Source organism: Salvelinus sp. IW2-2015, linkage group LG4q.2 (genome assembly GCF_002910315.2).
Source record: "Salvelinus sp. IW2-2015 linkage group LG4q.2, ASM291031v2, whole genome shotgun sequence".
NCBI lineage: Eukaryota > Metazoa > Chordata > Actinopteri > Salmoniformes > Salmonidae > Salvelinus > Salvelinus sp. IW2-2015.
The window spans coordinates 8,399,532-8,421,884 of NC_036843.1; the positions used below are offsets into that span (position 1 = coordinate 8,399,532).

At 43.6% G+C, this 22,353-nt stretch overlaps 1 protein-coding gene across 1 annotated transcript in view; it reads left to right on the forward strand.

Moving 5' to 3' along the window:
- The first annotated feature begins 1,545 nt into the window (after positions 1–1,545).
- Positions 1,546–22,353, forward strand: part of LOC111963234 (dnaJ homolog subfamily C member 17) — a 47,760-nt gene continuing 26,952 nt past the window's right edge. Inside the window, exons 1-10 of the mRNA XM_023986543.2 lie at positions 1,546–1,759; positions 11,839–11,908; positions 13,509–13,567; positions 13,691–13,778; positions 13,875–13,951; positions 15,180–15,306; positions 16,831–16,880; positions 19,154–19,231; positions 21,398–21,478; positions 22,065–22,202. Coding sequence (XP_023842311.1) covers positions 1,676–1,759; positions 11,839–11,908; positions 13,509–13,567; positions 13,691–13,778; positions 13,875–13,951; positions 15,180–15,306; positions 16,831–16,880; positions 19,154–19,231; positions 21,398–21,478; positions 22,065–22,202 — 852 coding nt within the window. The 5' untranslated portion in view covers positions 1,546–1,675. The remainder of the gene's footprint in view (positions 1,760–11,838; positions 11,909–13,508; positions 13,568–13,690; positions 13,779–13,874; positions 13,952–15,179; positions 15,307–16,830; positions 16,881–19,153; positions 19,232–21,397; positions 21,479–22,064; positions 22,203–22,353) is intronic.

A 22,353-nucleotide genomic window follows, 5' to 3' on the forward strand; every position in this document is an offset into this window, starting at 1 on the left:
TCACTTTTATTTAACCAGGTAGGTCAGTTGAGAACAAGTTCTCATTTACAACTGCGACCTGGCCAAGATAAAGCAAAGCAGTGCGACAAAAACAACAACACAGAGTTACACTTAAACAAACGTATTTGCTTCCTGACGTTCGAAGTTCAGAGTAATGCTAATTTAGGTTGGGGGTCTTGAGTCCTGTTTCTGATGGTTCAAATTGAGACCTTGTTTGCAAGCCTCCTGTGTGTACAGACACACAGAGATTTTCTCTATTAGAGGTTATTCTGAAGACATGTGTAACCATGTTACGTCTTAAGTTCATAGTCATTTACTCTGTTTTATTACGTATCATGTCTTCCATGTATGCTGTTACTGTTTTGAGTGTTAATTCATTCATAACTAATAAATCTATTAGTTGGTTTGAGTAAATGCATTTCTCGTTTATAGAGTAACTCTTTGATTGACTACTTCATCATTTAGAACTGGTAAATTATCAATCGTAGAGTTAATTACACACACATTTGTGTGCTTTGCGGACTGGGACCAGAAATCGGCGTTGGCATTTCTAACCCATTTATTTCCTTGAGGCCCCCATTACTAGACAGATAATGATCATAAAAAAATAAAACATATGCAAATAAATGGAGACAGTACAAATAAGCCAAAAATGGACCAGCCCATCTTGCATTTGACCGAAATGTTAGATGGCCAGTCTGCCCCTGTCTCTGTGTGGGTGTGTGATTGCTGTTCTCTTCTCAGAAAGTTCTAAATCATTCTAGGAACTGGACAGACTGGCATTGTTTACAGGGCCGGACTAACTCATTTGGGGCCCCAGGGCACCTACCTCCAGGGGTCCTACCAGCCTCTCAGGGAATGCTGCAATAATGGGCTTTCCGTGAAACTCGCTGCATTATCTTCCTCTGTAAGCCACAAGCCCACATCCAGACATCCAGAAGTAAAACCAGAGTGTATTATGCCATAATAACCCATATGAAATGTTCATGAATGTACCCTCTCTTACCCTTGTTTCAAACATTGTTAAACATTTTTTTTTAAATGATGTCCTAATATTACTGTTATATCTAGCGTAGCTGTAGACGAACGCACATCTTCACGGTTTCACATTTTACATCACTCTCTCGTTTAATGACATGTACACTCATTCTCACAACCCATTCATCCTTAAAGCAGCACACTGTCGTAAACCATAACAACATACAGTAAGACTTACAGCACGTCGTTCCATACATAACAATTACCATATTATAATGGCCAGTCTGGTACAGTTTGCATAGGTAAATAAATATTACACTTTGACACCAAAAAGTTAATATTTGTTAATTATTTACAACATTTTCATATCACAATGATATCCCAAATGGATCACTTTAAAGTCAGCAAAAAGTATTTGAATATGCCACACTAGACCAAATAGATCAACATTCTTGCAAATATCATTGTAATTCAATACGTATCATTTAAAATCCACAATATCGTGCAAGTTCGATAATAAATGACGTGTAGTGCACTTAAACTACACCTCCCATAATGGTATGTTTTCAGGAAGTGAATGAGTCCGAATTGGAAGTTCGAAACGTTCAACCCATACGTGCTACAACAACAAACATCTTTAGGACGTTGATTTAACGTTTGTTTTGGTAGCTATTATATTGTACGAAAGAAAGATAACATGACAGGAAAGACAGCGAAAGACCTTTTACAGATGGACCTATATGGTCTACTGGGTATTAAAGACACAGCGACAGCGAAAGAGGTGAGTGATGGCTAGCTAGCTAGCAATACGGAGCTAGCTTGCTAACTAGCTACTTTAGATAACTAACGTTAACTAGCTAGTTTACAAACTTTGACGCCTTGTGTAACTTAGCAGTAGGTTAGTTAGCTAGTTGGTACATAATAACATAGCTAAAGACCTATCTCTGCTCTTCCAAAAGGTGCTAGCACAGACGGGAGTGGGTTGTTATACTTAAGCCAGCTAGCTCTGATCCAGTCACGCGACGACAACAACGAGTTGCCTCTGCTGTGTTAGAGGGACGAGCACTTAGCCCTGGACCAGAGCTACTAGCTAGGTTGGTTATGAACAAAGCAAGCTAACGTTAGTTACCTAATAATTTTGTTTGGTCAGAATTTGTACGTCATGGATAATGTCATTAGCAATATTTTTACCAAGCCTGTAGGTATTGTGTGTTCTTGTGTGTTCTAAGTAAAGTATCTTCAAATGGCCACTAAGTGGCGGCGTAGTACTGTTCAAAATTCAATGTATCTAGTGGTCCTATGACAGTTTTTATTAAGATAATACAGAGCCAGCCATTTTTTTGCCATTTCTGTAGATGTGGGTTGTATCTGAAGGAAGCATGCAGATGAAGTGCAACACCTCCTGGAGCAGATGTCTTCTGAAATGATAAATCAGACTCATAAGCCAATGCATCATGTTGCCAAAATTAGACTGTGGCTTCCTTGTCTAGCACTATAAGAAGGTCCTGTTTGATTCTCCCAAGGGATACCAAGAAGTACTGGTTGAGCCAGTATTTGGATAAGTTCAAGAAACAAATTATCTTCCTCAATATATCTTATTGTTTGCCAATCAGAAATTGTACTGCAGTCTGCATGTTAAACAAGTATGTTTGATTGCTTGCTCAAACAGAAGGCTGCTCCACCTAATTGAAACAGAATGTAATGGGTTAGTCTGAATGACATTATGTGCAGACATGGGTATTTGGTTTGCTCTGGGAAGATTCCCCTTCCCTTGTCCTATTTTCCCTGCCCATGCTCCATGGGTGATAAGCCTGCTACGTGTGTCCCCCCAAATCCAGTCATTTTCACGATCACCTCCGTGCTAAATTTCCAGCTCCTAAAGTCTGCAGGCCAGAAGGAAATTAACATTGCTGCCAAATTGTGGGAAGAGTTAAATTTCTTAATTGGATTTCAAAGTCTCATCCACCCCAGAGGAGTATTTTAGGGAAGTTAGTGGTTGTGGCTTGGACAGAAAGAGTCCCTGAAATGGGGAGCTGAGTTTTGTGAGGTTTGCTGATGGTCAGGAAAGATAGTGAGCAGTAGTGCATACACCGGTGCGTGTGTGGGGACTGGTAGAATTTGTGAAACCAAGTGGTGTAATCTACAATGTCAGATGTCACAGTTGTTTTCTCCCACTGTTACACCAGGAGGACTGCTGTTTTATCATTGAGAGAGGAAATAGTCTTTCAAGATCATGTTAATGTGGGCTTAGCAACAGCTTGTAAACCATTCCCTGATGAATCTCGGCTTCCTGTTACTCCTCCTGGTTTGAATTACCTCTGTCGTTATCTCTGGTTTTGAAATTCCTCTCATTTTGGATTGCAGATCTTTTAGTTAGGGAGCTGGAGCTGGTGGCTTGGAACCTGTGGTTTATGCACATCACTGAGTGAATCATTATCTGGTGTCATTTTTGCCACAGAGTTCTCCTGTAGCTGACAGTTAAACAGGCCAGCTATCATTTTTCAGCCACATGCTCCTGCATATCAGCAGGGATAAAGAAGTGGCTGTTTTACAGAGGAAGGGAATAGACCGAACACAGTTTAGGCACCAACAAATTCAATAAGATTCAGCAATGTGGCTGCCTGGTGCTATTTCTGTTGGCTAATAAAGACACAATATAGCCTACCTATAGTGTGACTGTTTAAAACGGCTAGGTTGTCTACATATATCTGAGTTATGTGCAGACATTATTCACCAGCAGATGTCTTTATGGACTTTATCATGACAGCGCAGCGTTTACATGTGGAGCTCCTTCCTCTCCTTCTCATTGCTCTTCGTGTCTGGCTCCCTGACTGCAGTAATGTTAGGCCTCAGTGGCTAAAACAGCTCATGGTACTGTAGCTTAGCTAGCTGTGGGACTGAATAGAGTGACCCCCTGCCAGGCTGGCTGCGTTTCACTGTGCATCCTACCGTTGCACTCTGCTGCCTACATCCATTCAGAAGACACTTTCCTCGGGTAGGTGAGTAACTCAGCTGGCCCTTGGCAGGCCCCACTCATGCTAATTGTGTCACTGTCCCAAACAAATGTTCTTGTCAGGTGAGATATGCTCAGCTCAGGGTGCATTTTGGAAGCTGAACTGCAATTTCATCTTAGTAGACGTAGACACACACACACACACGTTCCGCTTTGTACCCCCGACCTCTGTACATATTTTATAATTTCCTTTTCTTTCTCCCCCTGCACCACTCCCTTCTCCTTCTTTCTCTCTCTCTTTCTTCCTTGCATGTGTTTTCTCCAGCGGATAATTTTCTAATAATGCCAGATCAGTGTAATTTAGGAGGATGGCCCAATTGCAGAGCAGGTAGTTAATCAGCCACCCATGTGGGTCCTGTTGGGGTCCTGCTGTGGCTGTGTTGGGGCCAGTTGTCAGCTGTAATAGGCACTACAGACGGGTAATGAGTACAAGATGTGGGCATGCAGTAAAGACTGTGGCAGGCAGCGGGTGGCAGAGAGAGCCTGATTTCACCAGGCACCAACCATTAGGCTACTGTGTGCCTACTGGTACTGTAAGTAAGTAGCCCACTGCTAAGGAGGGAGGGATGGGCGTGATTATCAATTGACATTTTATGTCACATGTCCGAATACAACAGGTGTAGATGTTACCGTGAAATGCTTGCTTACGAGCCCTTCCCAAGAGTCGAAAAATAGTCACACAAAAATGGCGTTATATACAGGGAATACCAGTACCACATTAATGTACAGAGGTACGAGGTATTTGAGGCAGATATGTGCATGATGGCAGGGTAAAGTAACTAGGCAGCAGTATATGAGTGTAAAAGTGTGTGTTTGTGGTGTGTGTGTGTGTGTGTGTGTGTGCGTGCGTGCGTATGCAGTGTTTGTGAATGTGTGTGGGTTCTGTGTGAGAGTGTCAGTGTAGTGAGTGTGTATATAGACATGTATAGTCTTGTGAGTCTGCATGGAGTCAGTGCAAGATAGGGTCAGTGCAGATATTCCGGGGAACCATTTAAAGTAATTTCCACGTAAAATTACCCATGAGCACCAACGTGAAGTTCATAGGAGCCTTATCCATTATCCATCCTAAAAATAAGGAATAGACAAAGGCTTTGATTTCTGGTCAAACAGATGGAAAAGGGGTCTTAGAAAACATCTAGCAGAAAAAGTCTTAAATTCAGTTACCTAAAACCCACATTTTAAAGATATTTTCTAATTTCTCTCTCTCATGAGGAGGGAGGTTAATGAAAGTTCACAGAAGTAACAAAGTAAAGGTAGATTTATCATAGTTAGTGTTTTTACTAATATACATTTTGTGATTTAAGTGATTAAAACTCAATTCTGTTTCTAAATCGGTAATTTCATTTCWGCAGTTGAATTTGCTACAATGGGAAATCATAGTAGTCACAAACCACAATTGGGTTCACAAGTTTAGTCAGCGTAGCACAGTAGTATAGTGTTGTCACAATWCCAGAATTTTGACTTTGATACCGATATTACAGTAGGTTTAGTATCACGATACCATCATGATACTCAATACCAAAACGGTACCATGGCAAAAAAAGGCCTATTAGCCGAACTCCCAGAATGGCACTTTATCCAGACAGATCTTTTGAGTTCCATATCATCACATTTGAAATGTTGGATTTTTGTATGTATGCATTAATGTATCAATTATACAATCATGCAGTCAATTTGACTTTAATTTTTTACCAATCTATCGACATAACATAATGGTAATAATTGATTTGAATGGTCGGTCTCTATTGATAAACTGGACAAATCAAGATGTAGCCTAGGCCTATTCACAATACAGGTGAATTAATATTCAATAGGAGTGTGTGCGTGCATTGAGTTAGTGAGATTGTTTTGGCTGATTTCACGGGGCTACAGATGAAAAACAATCTGTGTCCCCTCCATTTGGGACTTATTTTATTGTACTGATCAACAACATTTGCATAGAAGAAGCAATCTCTTATTTTATAAATGTGCGTGCTGTCTCACTCACAGTTTGAGGCTCGAGCAAAGATGATCTTGACTGGGAGTGATGTGAGGCGGGAGAGACAAAGGTTTTTGGTCACAATCAGCTTTGTAATCATCAATATTTTGTGTTATGGTTAGCATATTATCACAAACAAGGTACTAGTGTAGTAAATTGATCTTAGCTTCAGCTGTAAGTTAGCTTGGAAAGTTAGCGTACAAAGCTGGAAGCTACCTTTATCCTCTTGCTTTGTAAAGTGTTCTAGCCTGTAATGGACATTTTGGCGAACAGTAATTAAGTTGCGACATTTCTACATGCCGTGTTGCATTATTCAAGTGTCTTAAAGCTGCAATATGTACTTTTTTGGGCGACCTGATCAAATTCATATAGAAATGTAAGTTATTGAAAGCAAGTCTAAGAAGCGGTAGATCTGTTCTATGTGTGCTATTTCTATGCTTCCTGTTTTTTAAGTTTAGTTTTTGCATCTTTTACTTTCGGTTTTGTACACCAGCTTCAAACAGCTGAAAATACAATATTTTGGTATATGGAAAATATATTTCACAGTGATTTAGATGGTACAATGATTTTCTACACTATACTTGAAATTAGGAGAACTATTATAATTTTAGTGCATCTTTAACTTCTTGGTTTTGTTTGGGGGCAGTGTTCATTAAAATTATAGCAAAAAACGGAGGGAGATTTTACCGAAATTCTGTTATTAAACTTTGCATCTGCGCAGTTCTTCCAGTAAATGTGTTTTTGTAAAATGAAATCAATGTTTTTTGTTTGGCCTACATTTTAAGTGAAAAATCCATTACGGTGCAATTACCCATAACAATTTAGCAGTCTTATGGCTATTTAGCAGTCTTATGGCTTAGGGGTAGAAGCTGTCTGGCTATTTAGCAGTCTTATGGCTTAGGGGTAGAAGCTGTCTGAGCCGGACGGTAGCAGAGTGAACGGTCTATGGCTTAGGTGGTTGGCAAGTCTTTGGCAATTTTCTCAGGCCTTGCTCTGATACCATCTTTATATAGAGGTCCTGGATGACAGGGAGCTTGGCCCCAGTGATGTACTGGGCTGGCCGCACCACGTCCTGTTAGTCTTATGGTTAATTTGCTCCTTTAAGAAGTCTCATTCTCATAATTTATTTAAGATATCCAGCACTGGAAAAACAGTAATGTTTTTGTAGTTGCCACTGTTATTGATCCTCCTTACTCAAGAGGACCTGTCCCGATTTGAGATTTCTACTTTCCCTTATCACTGAATTAGCTCACTCTTTAGTTGCCACATTGGCATGTACAGATGACCCTGGGTCTACCTCAATTGGGGCTTGCGTGTTACATCAGTGATGGGACCAATGATGTATTTAACTAAATTCAGGGCTAAGGGAGCAGTATTCACTTGCTAGCAGTAGATGGGGGAGATGGGGGGGGGGGACCTGGCACTGGACTGGTCTGGCTGGTCTTATGGAGCCCCAGTGCCGAGCAGAGCACTATGAAACCCACAGTCAGTAATCCCCAAGAGGGTGTCCTTCTGCTGTTGGAGTGCTTGCACGCATTTACCAAATAGGCTGTTATTAACACAGAGGGGATCTCTCCCCCACCCCATCCTCCAGCCCCTGAGCCCAGTTCTTCTCAAGGCGATGAGAATAAGGGCCTCTGTGGAGCTTGTTAAAGGGAGGTGAGGTAACCACTCTGAGGGATTTGATTTACTGACGGTGTTACAATTACTAGCGTGGATGTTTTTCAGCACAGCGTGCTTGATGACAGGTTGCTCTTGTTCAAGAGCTTGGTAGATGTCCGGGCAGCTGGAGAAACCTACTTTGACCTTACAAAATGACAGAGATTCGTAAACTTATCAGATTGGTCTGGTGATGGCCAAAGCCACTATGTGAGTTGAGGTCACAATCTGACCTCTCAACCGGCTGATGTGTTTCTCTTGGGCAGTGGCAGTAACTCAGGAGCTTCTCATGACGTTCAGCTCGCTGCCAAACAGGGCATACACCGCTGACGCTGACTCACTCCTCGGCTGAGGTAATGTGCTGAACTCTGGGGGGGAGATGAAGAGAAGGAGTAGGATTAGGAGGTGGTCCAGGAGATGAGAGACAAGAAATGCAGCAGAGCAGAAAGTGATTGGATAGTAGAGGTGGTAGAAGGCTGAGGGGGAAGCGTTGCTGCTTGAAATAGTTCTACTGACCTGAATGTTACTGTATGTAGGAAGCTCTCTGAGTGAAGGGCTGTAATAATGTGTAGCCTCAGAGCGATCCCATCCTGTCTATCCCTCTCTGGACAGCACACCAGGTCCAGACCAGGATAGGCTCATCCCCAGATAGTTAAAATGTCTTCTCTGACTGCTGATGCATTACCACATCCTCTTCAGTTCACTAACAGCCAGTCAGTAAGCCRGTCTGCGCTGTCTATTTTGGCACATTCCTTAGATACAATAGTGCAACAAAAAAAATAGACACGCAGGGAAACGTTGCCCGGAGTAGATGACGTCCTATGCAAACGTTCCAGACGTGCAGAACAGAAAGGGGCCCTTGATCTATCCAGTTGTACTGGACAGGTTCTGATTGATTGGCAGCACGGGAGAGATGAGGTTGTGGTGAAAGGGGCGGGGCTGGGAATTGCCAGGGACCTCAAAATACGACATTATCATGATTTAATTTTTAATTTATTTAACCTTTATTTAACTAGGCAAGTCGGTTAAGAACAAATTCTTATTTAAAATGACGGCCTAGGAACAGTGGGTTAACTGCCTTGTTCAGGGGCAGAACGACAGATTTTTACCATGTCAGCTCGGGGATTTGATCTGGCCCAACGCTCTAACCACTAGGCTACCTGCCGCCTGATACTTAGCTGCTGATACAATCAGAGGTCGACCGATTATTATTTTTCAACGCCGATACCGATACCGATTATTGGAGGAGCAAAAAAGGCCGATACCGATTAATCAGACAATTTTTTWAAATKTATTTGTAATAATGACAATTACAACAATACTGAATGAACACTTATTTTAACTTAATATAATACATCAATAAAAATCAATTTAGCCTCAAATAAATAATGAAACCTGTTCAATTTGGTTTAAATAATGCAAAAACAAAGTGTTGGAGAAGAAAGTAAAAGTGCATTATGTGCCATGTAAGAAAGCTAACGTTTAAGTTCCTTGCTCAGAACATGAGAACATATGAAAGCTGGTGGTTCCTTTTAACATGAGACTTCAATATTCCAAGGTAAGAGGTTTTAGGTTGTAGTTAATATAGTATTTATAGGACTATTTCTCTCGAAACCATTTGTATTCCATATACCTTTGACTATTGGATGTTCTTATAGGCACTTTAGTATTGCCAGTGTAACAGTATAGCTTCCGTCCCTCTCCTCGCTCCTACCTGGGTTCGAACGAGGAACACATCGACAACAGCCACCCTCGAAGCAGCGTTACCCATGCAGAGCAAGGGGAACAACTACTCCAAGTCTCAGAGCGGGTGACGTTTGAAACGCTATTAGCGCGCACCCCGCTAACTAGCTAGCCATTTCACATTGGTTACACCAGCCTAATCTCGGGAGTTGATAGGCTTGAAGTCATAAACAGCGCAATGCTTGAAGCACAGTGAAGAGCTGCTGGCAAAACACACGAAAGTGCTGTTTGAATGAATACTTACGAGCCTGCTGCTGCCTACCATCGCTCAGTCAGACTGCTATATCAAATCATAGACTTAATTATAACATAATAACACACAGATATAAGAGCCTTTGGTCATTAATATGGTCGATTCCGGAAACTATCATTTAGAAAACAAAACTTTTATTATTATCGCATATACCCTGACTCTGCGTGCAATGAACGCACGAGAAGTGACACAATTTCACCTGGTTAATATTGCCTGCTAACCTGGACTTCTTTTAGCTAAATATGCAGGTTTTAAAAATATWTACTTCTGTGTATTGATTTTAAGGAAGGCATTGATGTTTATGGTTAGGTACACGTTGGAGCAACGACAGTCCTTTTTCCACGAATGCGCACCGCATCGATTATATGCAACGCAGGACACGCTAGATAAACTAGTAATATCATCAACCATGTGTAGTTAACTAGTGATTATGATTGATTGTTTTTTATAAGATAAGTTTAATGCTAGCTAACAACTTACCCTGGCTTCTTACTGCATTCGCGTAACAGGCAGGCTCCTCGTGGAGTGCAATGAGAGGCAGGTGGTTAGAGCGTTGGACTAGTTAACCGTAAGGTTGCAAGATTGAATCCCCGAGCTGACAAGGTAAAAATCTGTTGTTCTGCCCATGAACAAGGCAGTTAACCCACCGTTCCTAGCCCGTCATTGAAAATAAGAATGTGTTCTTAACTGACTTGCCTAGTTAAATAAAGGTGTACATTTTTTTTATTTTTTTATCAGCCAAATCGGGGTCCAAAAATACCGATTTCCGATTGTTATGAAAACTTGATATCGGCCCTAATTAATCGGCCATTCCGATTAATCGGTCGACCTCTAGATACAATATATATTGAGATTCTCACGATGTATTGCGATTTGATACTGCAATTTTATTGCGTTTTGATGTTCCAAACATATTGCTCACCGTATGTCTGCTGCAGAGAGATGAGAGWGCATGAGAAAATTAGTTTTGATCAGTCAAGGAAATAAGTGCTGAAAACATGTTGGCTCACGTGAAGAAGGAGAACAAGCTTTAAGAATAAATATACCAGTGTTTTGGTACAGATACAGCTGACTAGCACTAGCTAATGCTACCTAGCAACAAAAAAATATTTGTAGTCAAAGTATCAATATAATTTTGCAATATGTAACTGTATTGATTTTTCCCGCATCACTAGAAAGGGGGGAGGTGAAAGCATGCAGAATGCTGGCAGGGCTGATTAGGACGGGAGGTCTTCATTGGGCATAGAGGAGCGGTTTGAAAAGCTGGGCACTGTCTCTTCAGAGAGCTGCTTTCTCTCTCAGTGGGTCCTGCTTCCTCTCTGGAGGAGTAGACATCGCCTAATGAAAAACACATTGTCATTAACTCGCCCAGAAGAACCCAAGAAATGCGGTTAACATTCCAGAGAACAACTGAGTAAAAAAAAAGAAGCGGACTAAAACCTGATTTTTAAGATTACAATGCTCCAAAGTATTTTTTCCCCCTAGGTTTGTCGCTCATATTTTAAAATGTTTTGGCTTGAGACACAAGATATTAATGGCTGCCATCCCAATTTAGTGACTGACAATGGTTCACTGTTTGTGTGTTATTGTAATTTTTTTCCTCTGCTGTCAATCCATATTTATCCTTCTTGAAAAAGTTGTCAGCATTAAGGTGACAGCAGTCAAGATGTGGCCCCAGTGAAACAGAGCCTAAACTCCCTATCAACTACTTAACACGTTTCCACCCCCTGTACTGTCATATCAAACTTCTACTCATATTTTTGTTATGTTTCCAGGAGACCATCATTTTTATACACATTTCACTTTTCGGGCCAGTGATGGCATGAAAAAGAATAATCGTGTTGGAAATATATTTCAGAGATTCTAGATTGGCAAGATGCATACAGCGGTTTTGGAATATTCAGGAAAAACAACTCTGAAGGCATTCTTTCGAAACAACAACCTAGTACAGTCTCTACCACAAAGTCCAACCAAGGTGCACAAAATGAAGAACTAACTGCATGCATCTACAAAAATATTCATCCACTCTGGGGGCAGTTAAAAACAACAACACAGTGATAGAGGATCTGCCCATTGCAGGTTATTGGTTTCAATAGAGAACTGAACATAGTGGACTGGGACATAATGTGAATAACAATGTGCTGACCTAAGTCCATACATACTAAAAGAGTAAACACTCTGACTCTGATTTCATTCTCCCCTTTTTTTCTGTAGATCAAGAAAGCCTACCGACAGAAGGCCTTGACATGCCATCCAGACAAGAACCCAGACAACCCAAAAGCAGGTGAGTGAAAATGACATGGCACGATGTCCATTTCTCCTCACCTCGTATATCGGCCTTCTGCCTCTGTAGCAGATTGTAAAACCTGAACTCCATCGACACTAGCTACGTCCATCATTGTGACCTGACACGCTGAGAGAATATAGTSTGTGTGTATTTGGTGTCTTGTATGACTGGGAGGTTAACATGGGTATTCATGTGCAGTGTGGCCCTGTCAACAGGCACCATGCTTGCATCTCCTCTCCTAACCCACACCATTACATGCTGACATCTCCTCCACGAAACCCTCTAGAGTCTGACCTTGCTGCCAGATGGACCTCCATGGCTAACCAGAGCAGAGGCTTCCCACAAGCCCTCCAGCCATGCGGGCCAGCCCAAGCCAGACAGCATGACTAGCATTTCCCCAGTCAGCCCCTTTGGCACTCCGCGGCTTGTCGCCAACAAACGTCAACAACCAGTTTCGGAAGTTTCAGTATAATTCTGCGTCAGGGGAAAAAAATCACTGTGGCAAAGGCCCATCGTAAGGCATGGTTTAAAGTGAGGTTTGTGCGGTTGCTGGATTCCTCTTACTATTCCTGATTAAGTCAAAAATGGGAAACAAGGGGGTAATGGGGGGGCTGAGTGGAATAAAACAACGAAATTTACCAGAAATGAAAAGGAGACGTTGAAGAATGTKCTCTTTCACATCACATGCACTGATTTACCCACTCACACGAGAGGTTAAGAGCCCTGACACTGTAGCCCCAAGGAATGGGGGGGGTCAAGTTCCACCTCCCCATATTGCACCCCCTGTGCTGTAATACTCTGAGCTGCTCCGGCCAATGTGGCACTCCAGCAGGCTTTCATTCAGCCAGCTCTGCTCCATGTGCGTAGGTAACTTGACCCGTCCACTTCCACCACAGTCTCTAGCCTTCTGTTTGTGTGCTGCTTTTCTCACAGGGAGTAACAGTAGAGGTCCGTTATATAGAAGAAAAAAAACTCCCGTGAGTGATTTAAGCGTGCAGTAGTGGGGCTGTTATGAGCTGGGGGTTTGCGGTGCTGGGGGGGTGGATAGAGGCGAGCTCCGGGGATTTGTGTGGTACTTGTGATTGACCCTGTGGCCCCGTAGGGCTCGCAAATGTGAGATGGATTGAGAGGTCTGGGTGGATTTATGTGGGGAAAAGTGCGAGTGGATCATTGGGGAACCAGGTTTTGTCAGACTCCAGGCACATTTTAACGCAGGAAATGTCTCTGTTTATGTCAGCCCCGGGTCCTGCGTTGGCAAGGAGACATCACAGAGCACACGCCTGCTCGTTTTTTGAACCTTGCCTCATTTCAGTCCTCTCCTCCACACGCAACACACAGCCCCCCTGGTCTCTCCTTCTCTCTCCTCACCTCCCCTCGCGTGTTAGCAGCTCACTAAGGTATCATTACCGTGCGTTGTTAACCTTTGTCCCATTTGGTTGCTGTTTTAAAAGCTAACATTCTACACATGCACTATGGTCCCCTTAACCACATCTTAAGTCCCCACTGAGCAGGACTATGAAAGAGTGCATGTTTCTATGTATTGTACAGTATTTATTATCTCTAGAACATGACAGTGTCCTTGGTGTTTCCTCCCCAGCTGATCTCTTCCACCAGCTGTCCCAGGCCCTAGAGGTGCTGACTGATGCTGCTGCCAGGGTAAGACTCTCTGTCTGTCTGATACTCACCCATCATCCATACCCCCCCCCCCCACCAGGCCCTCTTTCCCTCTTCTCTCCAACTGTTCATCACATCAGACTGTCCTCCTCTCTTCTGTGTCAGGCTGCTTACGATAAGATCTGTGCTGCCAAGAAACAAGCGGAGGAGAGGAATAACAAGCTAGATGCTAAGAGGAGGAAGATCAAGCTAGGTGAGCCCTCAAACCTGTGCCATCTCAACAAGCACTTCCCTCAGTTACATAAAACTGCCGATTTAGGATGATTGTGTGTGTGTGTGATTTTCACAGACTTGGAGGCCAGAGAACGCCAGGCTGAGGCCCATAGTGCAGAACAGTTCCAAAACACCAGAACTCTAGAGGAGGAGGTAAGAAAGATGCAACCTAGTTTCCTACTCTGACCCTAGAACAGATCATACAGGCACGTTTCACTTGAATGCCAATCCCTCATCTACACAGTCAGGTGGCTAAAACAATCGGCATCCAGGAGGGTGGATGAAGCAGAATATACAACACATGCTCAGCTCACCTGCTCAACCTCCTGAATGCTGCACCGCACACAGTCAGCCCCAGAGTACAGCTGTTCCAATCACTGGCTTAGTGAAGGTAACACACACAGCCACCTCTCTCATCTCGGTCCCCACACCCTCTCAAACAGCTGAGCCTACCACTGTTATTATAACGCACACTTTCACGTGTTTCCCTTGATTGACCTTGAAATTCACTAAAGACGTRGGCAAACAACAAAGCTGCAGCCATATCTCATATCTATTATTATGAATTCTTTTTTTTCTTTCCTCGCCCCAATTTCGATCTTGTCTCACCGCTGCTCGGGAGGCGAAGGTCGAGTCACGCGTCAACTGAAACATGACCCGCCAAACCGAGCTTCTTAACACCCGCCTGCTTAACCCGGAAGCCAGCCGTACCATTGTGTTGGAGGGAAACACCGTTCACCTGATGACCGAGGTCAGCCTGCAGGGTCCCGGCCTGCCACAAGAAGTCGCTAGAGCGCGATGAGCCAAGTAAAGCCCCACCGGCCAAAACCTCCCCTAGCCCGGACGATGCTGGGCCAATTGGGAGTCCCATAGGGCGGCGCACAATTACGGCCGGTTGTGATACAGCCTGGGATCGAACCCGGGTCTGTAGTGACGCCTCTAGCACTGCGGTGCAGGGCCTTAGACCGCTGCACCACTCAGGAGGCCATAGAAGTGTTTTCATTCCTTGCCATATCATTATTATTTCCATTAGGTAACATTGCATGACTTGATACACTTTGCTCATAAAGTCAATGATAAATAAAAGGTTTGGGATGCTTTTTGTGTGAGTCATGATGACTTGCACTCAGCCTGTTAAATGCATGTAGTTATGGGTCGTGTGTGTTGTGACTGACTGACTGGGAATGATCACCAGTAGGTGGTAGTATTCTATTGAGCTGATGGTACTGCACCGTAGCTGGTCTTTCAAAAAAGAAAAAAAAAAGAAAAAAAAGATCAGATTTTATCACTGGTACTCTAAGACGCTTTGTGAATATCGGCCCAGAACCCATCCTTGGGAGAATGATGTTCCTTGTTAACCCTGGGGTTATTGTTCTGTCAGATTGCACGTCTGAGGGAGGAGGGCTCCAGGCAGCTGCAGGAGGAACAGAGGCTGATCAAGGAACAGATCCAGAGGGAGAGAGAGACACAGCTCCACCACACAGGCACATCAGATTACACATCTACAGGTACTGCACTCAACCACACTATATATATATATATATATATATATATATATATATATATATACACTGCTCAAAAAAATAAAGGGAACACTTAAACAACACAATGTAACTCCAAGTCAATCACACTTCTATGAAATCAAACTGTCCACTTAGGAAGCAACACTGATTGACAATAAATCACATGCTGTTGTGCAAATGGAATAGACAAAAGGTGGAAATTATAGGCAATTAGCAAGACACCCCAATAAAGGAGTGGTTCTGCAGGTGGTGACCACAGACCACTTCTCCGTTCCTATGCTTCCTGGCTGATGTTTTGGTCACTTTTGAATGCTGTCGGTGCTTTCACTCTAGTGGTAGCATGAGATGGAGTCTACAACCCACACAAGTGGCTCAGGTAGTGAGGCTCTCCAGGATGGCACATCAATGCGAGCTGTGGCAAGAAGGTTTGCTGTGTCTGTCAGCGTAGTGTCCAGAGCATGGAGGCGCTACCAGGAGACAGGCCAGTACATCAGGAGACGTGGAGGAGGCCGTAGGAGGGCAACAACCCAGCAGCAGGACCGCTACCTCCGCTACCTCCGCCGGTACTCCAGTGCCCGTATAGAACTTTATTCTTGAAATGTTGGTGATGTAACAATACGAGAGCGCCTCTGACAGTTCATTCTCCTTCTCTAATTCTATGCTTCTTTTTTTGCCCCTGGTGCTGTCTGTCAGACCCACTGCCAATCCTGTCTACTGAACCAGGCCAGTCAACAGGGCAATGAGCGGCCAGTCGGACATATATTATACAGTACACAGCCCGCCTGGACAGAACAACAATGGCCTGTCTTTGACTTTGAATTTGTTACACTATGTTGCTTAGGAACACAAAACTGTTTGGAATATTAGTATGAAATACCTATTTTTGTCCTTTGGCAAAGAAATGCCCGAACTACATAATGCAGACCTAACAGAAACATATACAGCTTCATCATCTGGTCGACTAGTATTCTAMCTCTTAATATCATATTTGCATTTGGGGGGAAAATATGCTGGTTCTGGGCTGTAGCCATGATAAACCGTTGTCTAAATGTCTAATAAAGGGATTTGATGGAAGTCAAGGTTGTGGGAGATGAGGTCTTGGCCTGGCCCCATTTTGCGGCTACACACTAAGTCATGCAGGGTCAGCACGTCTTCACCAAGACCCTCTCTGCTCGCATGCTATTGGGCCTCTGCGGTGAGGCCTTCCTGGAACAATGCCCTGTTATGGCTCCAGAGGTGCCCGGCGGGTCAGCCGGCTTGGGACCAGTACAGTACGGTGGGGAGGATGAACAACCAAAGGCTGATCATGTATGACCTGCGGTGATGCGAGACAAGCGGTCCTGTCCGTCTCCCAACGACAGGACAACACTTTCTTGACCACTGTGACGGAGCCCTCCCCGACCAACTGCACTTCTCATTTGTCTCTTTGACATTTTTTTTGTCTGCCTGAATAAATAATAGTTTCTTTGTCTTTCTCTGTGTCTCTCCCTTTCCCTCGCTCTCTCGCAGATTCAGCTGTTGGAAGGCATTCCAAGAGCAACGTGACCCCCAAATTAAAAGTAAGTTATAATATTGCTTTTAGTCGGCATTGGAAGAGGGGTCAGCGTTTTAGGGTTGAGATTCTTGGAGAAGGAACGGGGGAGGAGAGGGAGAAGAGTCTCCGTACTGGTGTCCTTTTGAGGAATCTTTGACGGGAGTTAAACCATGGCCAGAACCTCTAAGGTATTTCATTAGTAAGGGGTTTATGATGGAAACCAAGACATTTGGGATATAGTAGAGAGCACATACGCGCTTGGGGAGGAGTGTATGTGCCCTGTTCCTGTCTGTTCCTCTCTGTAGTCCATCGTCAGGAGAGCTGTAACGACGTAAATAGAGGGTTATTATATTTCCTTTGGAAACCACTCAATCCACATCTATTAAAGGACACGGGGGATGTTAGCTAATGTCTTTATATATTKAATCTTGTTAAAACGTCTGATACCCATCAAGAGCGGTGTATCCCCTAAAGAATCCAGTTGTATTAGGAAAACAAACATCAGGGTTGAGGGCTGAGTCTTGCTACGGTATTAAACATATCATATTCACGTACTGTACATGTGAATATTATTCCATACATTGCTCTAAGGGGCAGTTGTATCTGATAGTTGGGAACACGCAAGAAGTCAATATCAAAGTCAGTCAGATTTTGCAGTATTGATAGATGTAAATGAATGATGTCTGTATAATTTTTATATTACAACATTCAAGCCGTATTGTTCCTGGCCCTATAGCGTTGTTCTTTCCTTCAGTATTCTAATACAACAGGCTCGATTTTGGGTAYCTTATCAGTCCTTCATCTTTCAATCTGACAGAAATGGAATCATTTTGTTGATGTTATTTCGGTGTAGAATATATTCCAAAACTACTGGGGGACATTGACCCTTACATTTCTAATAGTCCTCATTGATTTCAACAGTGCTATTTGGAAGTTCATCATAAACCATTGTTGTCCTCCCCACTGTGGCAGATTCTTTGACAGACTGTTATTTTTCGTGTGAGGGTATTTGTTTTTGTTCTAAAATATTTTGTTATTTGCGGCTTCCAAGCGTGCGTATCAAATGTACCAGAGCAGTTGGGAACTGCCAGGGAACTCCAATCTCTTTAGAGTTGTTTAGACTGCCAGCAACATATACCACAGCAATGTGCTGGAGCAGTCTGAAATTTGGGTATCACCCAAGATCGGCTCCGCCTTGTTAGAAGATTAATGGGATACAAGGTTATCGTTGGGTAGAGGAGAACTGCCTTGGAAGGAGAAAGCACATTTTCAAAATAATTGTTTGAAAAAGAATGGTGTGTAGAAAGGGCAATTCCCAGAAAGGCTCCCTCTGACAGTGAACAGAGTGTTGGTCTGGACCTAGTCTGGCCGCTTGCCTTTGATAATTCTGCTCCAGGTAGTTAGCGAGATAGTCTTGACCCTGCAGTGTTATGAATGGAATTAGCCTGTTACATAACATCTTACTCAGAGAGCTAAGCACTGGGAAGAAGAAGCATTTGCAACTGAAATGATGTACAGTTCAGATAGGTTTATGTACAGTAAATTGAGTCAACTTTTAGCTGTCAGCCAACATTATAGAGATCATGGCTTCATTACATTGTATTTGCTAATAATGCCCAGAGCTAACAAGGGGTTTTCTCAGAATAACTCTCACATATTTCTGTGTGAATGAGTGACCCTCACGTTAGATACATGCCACACATATACTTCTCTGGATCCACATGCTTTGCATTAGGTGCTCATTAAAAGGCCTGGTGATGTGTGTTGCGTTGTGGCTAGCAGCAGGTGAGTCAATGTGCTTTCTCCGGTCCAGGGCCCAGTAAGCCCTGTGTTAATTTCAGCCCTCTTGAAGGCACGTAAAGCTGAATGGAAATTGACTGCAGGTCTCCCAGGTGGTGGTGGGTATGCTCCAAGACCTGAACAATGTCCCCCTGGACATTGCTCCTTGGCCTGGTGCAGAGGCTATTTCCTGCTTAATCTACGCATGTCATTAGAACGTGACAGTGTGTTCTTGCCACACTCTTCTCTCAGCTAGGCTGGAACTCCATTACTCCAATATCTGCTGGTTAGACAGATACTGAGGAAATGAAACTTCAGTGCGGATGTGTTCACATGGGTTCAACAAGTTTTGTGACATTCATGAATTCTCTCCGGTGATCCATAACCAGCTGCTCYGTAACCCAAGACTGGCAGGGTTGAAACACTTTAGTACAGGCCCTATGTTCCTCCAGGACCCAAGAGGATTAAGTAAGTTAGTTCCATTTTCTCTCCTAACTCTTTTTATTTTTCTCTTTTCAGTTAAAGTGGAAGTGTAGTAAAGAGGATGACACTAACGGGGGCTACTCTCAAGACTTCATTTTTAGCCTTCTATCAAAGGTGGGTGCCCTGAACGTGAATCACCAGATACCACCGCATGGCTGAGATTCCAAAGGCCACCGGCTTTAAGTTGGCACACAGTTATTACGAAGAGCAACAGTTTCTCACACCTGCATCGTTTGGAGGGAGCTGTGACTTATACCGTATGTCTCATGTCAGATGTTCCAATTTGAATGTGTAATGTAGCAGAAGAGACACTGGTTATATAATCATACTTGTAGAATATTTATTTGAGGGCTTGTCCCCTGCTGTATCACAGACCTGTATCTCACCCCAACTCTCCTGTAATGAGACCTGCCTGGTGCCCAGCTGACGTTTGAGCTCTGCATGACATCAGTGTTATAGATGGTTTATTTTCCACTTTATACAAGCCCCATTTAAGTTTAGTAGCAGTGAAAGTGCTGGGGGCAATGCAGTGCCCTCTTAAAGTGGTGCACGCCATTGTTAGTGCCCCTGTTACTGGGCAGGTTTAGCAGTGCCAGGGGAGTCGCTAGGAAATGTGCTTTTCTCATGCAACCGTGTACCACCTCGAACTGCACCCAGCTAAGGGGCATTTTGGTGGGGCTTAGGTTGGGCAGGAATGAGGATAGGGAAAGTGTCACTGACGTCAAAAGCTCAAAAAAAGGTTGAACTTTCAATTTCTCCTCCACACGCAATCAGTCAGGCGTGGGAGACTGGGTCAAAGGATTGTGGGGAAACAAATGTTGCTTTTTCTTAAATAAAGGGAGTGAAATTTTAAAAACAACTTGATGCTATTTGATATGGCAAGCTGCTCTCATGAGTGGCAGGTAATGCTTGAGTAGGAGCAGCCGCCCATGTGTGGGAATGGGGACTGTGTGTGTTTTGGACTCACACAACCTTACGTCTACTCTGGAGGGAAACACATTTGGAKTTATGAACTAGGGGTCTACAGAGACTCCTGTTTGTCACTTGGTATGCTGTGGAGTCTCCTCAGTGTCCATTAGCATTCCAGGCCTGTCCTTTTCCCAGAGATACAGATTCCTGGGAATGGGATTCTTAGAGGCTTCCTTGCTGGGACTGTGCTCTTTAGGAGTGGGCTTAGTGAGAGAAGCCCTGTATTTCAGGTGACATACTGTATCAGCCATCGGCCTTCTCTCTGCTGCAGGCCTTTACCCAGAGGAGCCCAGCTTCCATCAGCCAAGAGCCTCTCTGTAATTATCAGTGCAGCTGAGAGGGATCAGCTTTTACTGCAGTCAGAGACCCAGTCCAAGTCCTGTCTCCACTCTCCAGCTCCTCTCTGTGTGTGTGTGTGTGTGTGTCAGTGGTTGACCCAGGCTGAACTCCTCCTACCCTGTACTCCCCTGTCTCTGACTTGTTCTGGCAGGCAGCTGGACAAAGGCCACAGCTAATTTCAGCTCATACCAGAACATGATGTTTTATTGAGTTTTCTCACCACATATAGAGCAGGCTAACTGAAGAAGTAAAAGTAGCAGTTTATGAGGAAGTGTCCCAGTTGATTGTATTCAAAATGTTACTGAGGTTAACGTTTTTCTGTAAATGAATAATAAAACAGATACATTAGGGTAGGGTTCATGCCATTTTAGAGCCACATTTAGGGATAATGTGATGTTTCTCATTCTCTCGAACAAAATGTGTCCCTCCCACTCTCTCTCAAGGGCCAAATCACAGTATATCCCCCCCTTTGTTTTTCCACTGCTGTTGCTTGCTGTTTACTATCTATGCATAGTCAGTCACTTTACCCCTACCTACATGTACAAATTACCTCGACTAACCTGTACCCCCGCACATTGACTCGGTACCGTTATCCCCTGTATATAGCCTCATTATTGTTACTTTAGTTTATTTTGTAAATATTTTCTTATCTCTATTTTCTTAACTGCACTTGGTTAAGGGCTTGTCAGTAAGCATTTCACAGTAAGGTCTACACCTGTTGTATTCAGCGCATGTGACAACTTTTGATTTGATAGTTAATTTGTAACTTAAACTCAGCAATTAAAAATGCATAATCTAATGTTGCCATTGGAGGTGGCGTTCTGTTGCGATACACTGTAGAATATAAGGTTTTACAGTCCCGGCCAGTCATCTATTGTTTTTATAGCTGATTTTTAAATTATTCAAATTTTGTGTGATCTACTTTCAGAAAACATTGTGTACTAACTCTCTCTGTTTCTCTATCTCTTTCAGTATGGCGACGTTTTAAATGTTCTCATATCAAGTAAGAAGCGAGGAAGTGCTGTGGTAGAATTTGAAACCGTCAAAGCAGCTGTAAGTATTTGGTTCAGAAATGATACACTCATTTAATCTCATCTCATATTGAAAAGTCCCTGAAATCAATCAATACCCACCAGCTTATTGTTTTTTTGTACTATTTGGTTTGCACTGAGCACTATGTGTCTCACCAACTTCCCAGCCCAAGGCCCCACATGATGACATTTTGATGAGTCTCTCTGGTAGTTGACAGAACAGAGGAGTGTTCTGATGGGAACCAGGAGAACAGGACGGCTGAGCCGCCTCATTGTTCAGGCCGTCTGAGTCCTCTGCCCCTTTGTTGTCGCGTGCTGTTTTGTTGTGGGCTCTGGTGTGCCGTGTGGTTCCCCTCAACAGAACATATCTGCTGTCCCCTGGGGAGCCAGACTCGGGGCCTGTGGTCTCCGTCTCTCTGTCTGGAGATCTCAGGGTCCCTGCGCTGGTTGGGGTATCCAAAGTTCACATGTGTGTTTCAAATACACAACACAAATCCCCACACAAACTTGATGGAACTGAAAGGAGTAGAGAGGTTGATGCTCCATAAGTGGTGCTGGGGCAGGTCATGTCACACTGGGTCTAACATTACTCTGTTGTTTCTCTCCAGGAACTGGCATATAAGAACGAGAGTGGCCTTACAGCAAACCCACTGAAGATCTCGTGGCTTGAGGGACGACCTGAAGTCATCACCCCAGTGGTGTCGCAGGTTCAGCAAACAACTGGACAGTACTTCCCACCTATACAGGTATGTAACCAGGGGCAACCTTCACCACGAGCAGGGCAACCTCTCCCCAATGTGCTTAGTCCTAATTCTCCTTCTCTCGCGTCAACGATAAAGTAAGCCGTATGTTACCAAATACCCCCCCCCCCCCCCAAATGTACGTGGCTTCCAATAA